The following is a 2,816-nucleotide window of genomic DNA, read 5'->3' as shown; positions in this document are numbered from 1 at the left end:
TAGGGACCTAGTTTCTGAGTCACAGATTGGAAACAGTTGAGATCCCCACCCCATAACCATACATAAAATTGCTGGGCATGAAAAATTGAATACAGATATATATGCTACAAGGATTGGCCTTGGGGTCTGGCATATTCCCATGGATCTCATTTGGAGAATATTCTGCCATGATTGCTTAGATATCCAGGTGAGCGATACAGGCCCTATGGGCCTCTTGTTTTTGTGTGTTCTGGTGGTCTTTGTACAACACTTATAAATCAAGTTCTATGTTATGTCTTAACTTATGTTAATCAGCCTTGTTGGCCAGGGGGAAAAAAATACAAATCCCTAGCACCAACAGAGGTAGTGTCTAGTAGACTACCAACGTGTGTGTGGTAATACCGGTCATTGGTATCTTGTTGGTTGAAAAAGGAAACAAAATGAGATCACAATGACCACAGCTATACAGTTTCAAGCTAAAATAGAAAATACTTGTTGTATTCTGATACCTTTGCTGTGATAATGTACTCTCAACATTTACTTTCAAAAATCCTCTCCCTATGATAAAAATCCCTTGATCAGCCAGAAAATCATTACTAAAAATATTGTTATATTAAATAATTATTTTGCAGGTAATCAAGGTAAACCGCTGAACTCTGTTGAGGCCTTTGACTGGGGCAGCAAACAGTGGAGTGAGATTACAGATCTGCCCTCCTCTCACTGCTCGTGTGCTCATATCATGCTGAACGGACGACTCCACATATTGGGAGGCCTCACAATGGGCGGGGCCGGAAAGAAAGTGGAGGCCCTCGGTTACCGGTGACCAAAGTACTAATGTCAGACTCGTGACTTAACCAGTCGTTACGTCCTGTGAATCATCTGCTTGTTTAACCAACTCCCTCTTGTTGTGAAACTTGCTTTTTGTTCACGAAAGCAATGAATTAATTTGGTACCAGAAATTATGAGGTCAACATAATACAATTTGCAAGGTTTCATTTAATTAACATGTATTATGTACAGTGCACAATATTCTATCAATAACACTTCTTAACAGTGTCACCATAGCATGAGTCGTACTTAGATAACAGGAAAACCTCAAAGGATAAATATTAGAAAATCACAAGTACTATTTATTATGTATTAGATAGAAAATACACCTGTTAGCTTACTTTTACTTAAGATAAACCCAACATGTCACATTATTTTCGTGTGAGGTTAACCTCACTTTTTATCACAAGTTATATTGGATATGTCATTAGTCCTAAAATGTTTTTTTCCTCTGAGTCTAATTTTACGGTTCACCACAGGTTCGTAAATTTTAAGTATTTTATCTAGATCTTAATATTAACTCATTCGCCCCTAAAGCCACATTTGAACTCTTCCAATTGAAAGTTTGGAATAGTTCATTATGAAATTTCATGGGTGAAGGAGTTCATATTTCCTTTCATTCCTCCTTATAAAGCTCACTCAAATCCTACAGTATTTCACATCAGTTCCCTCCAAATTTAACTCAACAGTTCACCACAGGTCATGAATATGAATTGAAAAAATAAATACTGGACTAAACTAAATTAGTTTGTGTACAGAAATATGATATAGCAGGAATCTGCTATAAAATGACCTAACACAAGGGTAACCCGGCTTGGCTCTATTCCTTGCCTGATTCAAACCTGGCCATGAGCCACTTTTAAAAGTACAGACTATTATATACCACACATAGGTAATATAAAGATACAAACAACTTTAGCAAAACAATTTTAACAATTGCATTTAGTCCTTCTTTAATTCTAAAAAGAGTATGATATACGAAGACTATGCTATCCTTAAGGTGCAAAACTAAAACAAACTTCAGAAATATGCCGGAAGTTACATCACAACACAATGATATGAACCGCTAAAAGTTTGCAGAAAGTTTTGACATTTAAGTTATGAAAACATGTTCTAGAGATGATTTTTGAGGTTTCTCATGAGTCCGTCAAGTATTGTTGCTAACTGCATACAGATACAATAAAACTGACGAAGGTAAACAACTTATAGAAGGAGTCCTTTGTTGTATAAGAAACGGTATACTGGGGAAGTTTCTCAATGGTTTACCTTTCCACTTTTTATCCCTCAAAAATAAGGGCGAGAGTGAAGGGGGATAACTCTGGGCAGATATGGATTATCTGAGTGAAGGGGGAAATTTTCCCAGTATTCAGAAGCACATTACAAAGCGTTAACAAGATTTCAATTTTTTAATAATAATTAAGCAGCTGTTGTGACTGTCCAATTGTACACTGATCATGTCCCTACTTAAATGATAATTACCAGATGTTTTTATTACCATTTGATACTGAAGTCTCATTCTGGCTGTTATTTTTATAGCCATCTTTGTTATTTTTTATATAACATTCGAAAGAATTCCTGGATTCCACCCAATATAGCTTATTTAAAAAATATTTTTATAACTAACAGCTATTTTGTAACCTTTTCTTATAAAGATAGTTGTAATTTAGTGCTTAAACCTCGATATAGAAAGGTTTTGTAAAGATGACAAGTGTGTTTTGTTTACACTGTTGATGTAGTGTAGGAATATAAAATATTGTGGCTGTATCGAGACTTCCCAAAAAATATTGTGTATTGTATATACTGTACTCAAAATATTGTGATATATTGTCGCACAATACATGTGTATCATTGCAGCCCAGATCTGAGGAACATTTTTTTTTATATATATTTCATTAAATTTCTGATTTATATGCTAAGTGTACCAGATCCCTTTTACATCAGTTTTCTGTATCATCCAATAGTTTAAATTTAATTTTGGTTCCATATTTTTAAATAGAGCTTATTTTCAA

General features: G+C 34.7%; 1 protein-coding gene across 1 annotated transcript in view; it reads left to right on the top strand.

Annotated features, from left to right (window-relative positions):
* The window catches only part of LOC110443106 (kelch domain-containing protein 8B-like), a 15,437-nt gene extending 12,846 nt beyond the window's left edge, over nt 1-2,591 (top strand). The window contains exon 6 of the mRNA XM_021487102.1: nt 612-2,591. Coding sequence (XP_021342777.1) covers nt 612-802 — 191 coding nt within the window. The 3' untranslated portion in view covers nt 803-2,591. The remainder of the gene's footprint in view (nt 1-611) is intronic.
* Nucleotides 2,592-2,816: the final 225 nt, after the last annotated feature.

Source organism: Mizuhopecten yessoensis, unplaced genomic scaffold, assembly GCF_002113885.1.
Source record: "Mizuhopecten yessoensis strain PY_sf001 unplaced genomic scaffold, ASM211388v2 scaffold716325, whole genome shotgun sequence".
NCBI classification, from domain to species: domain Eukaryota; kingdom Metazoa; phylum Mollusca; class Bivalvia; order Pectinida; family Pectinidae; genus Mizuhopecten; species Mizuhopecten yessoensis.
The sequence above is the reverse complement of the archived record's forward strand: the minus strand, read 5'-3'. Positions and strand labels throughout refer to the sequence as shown.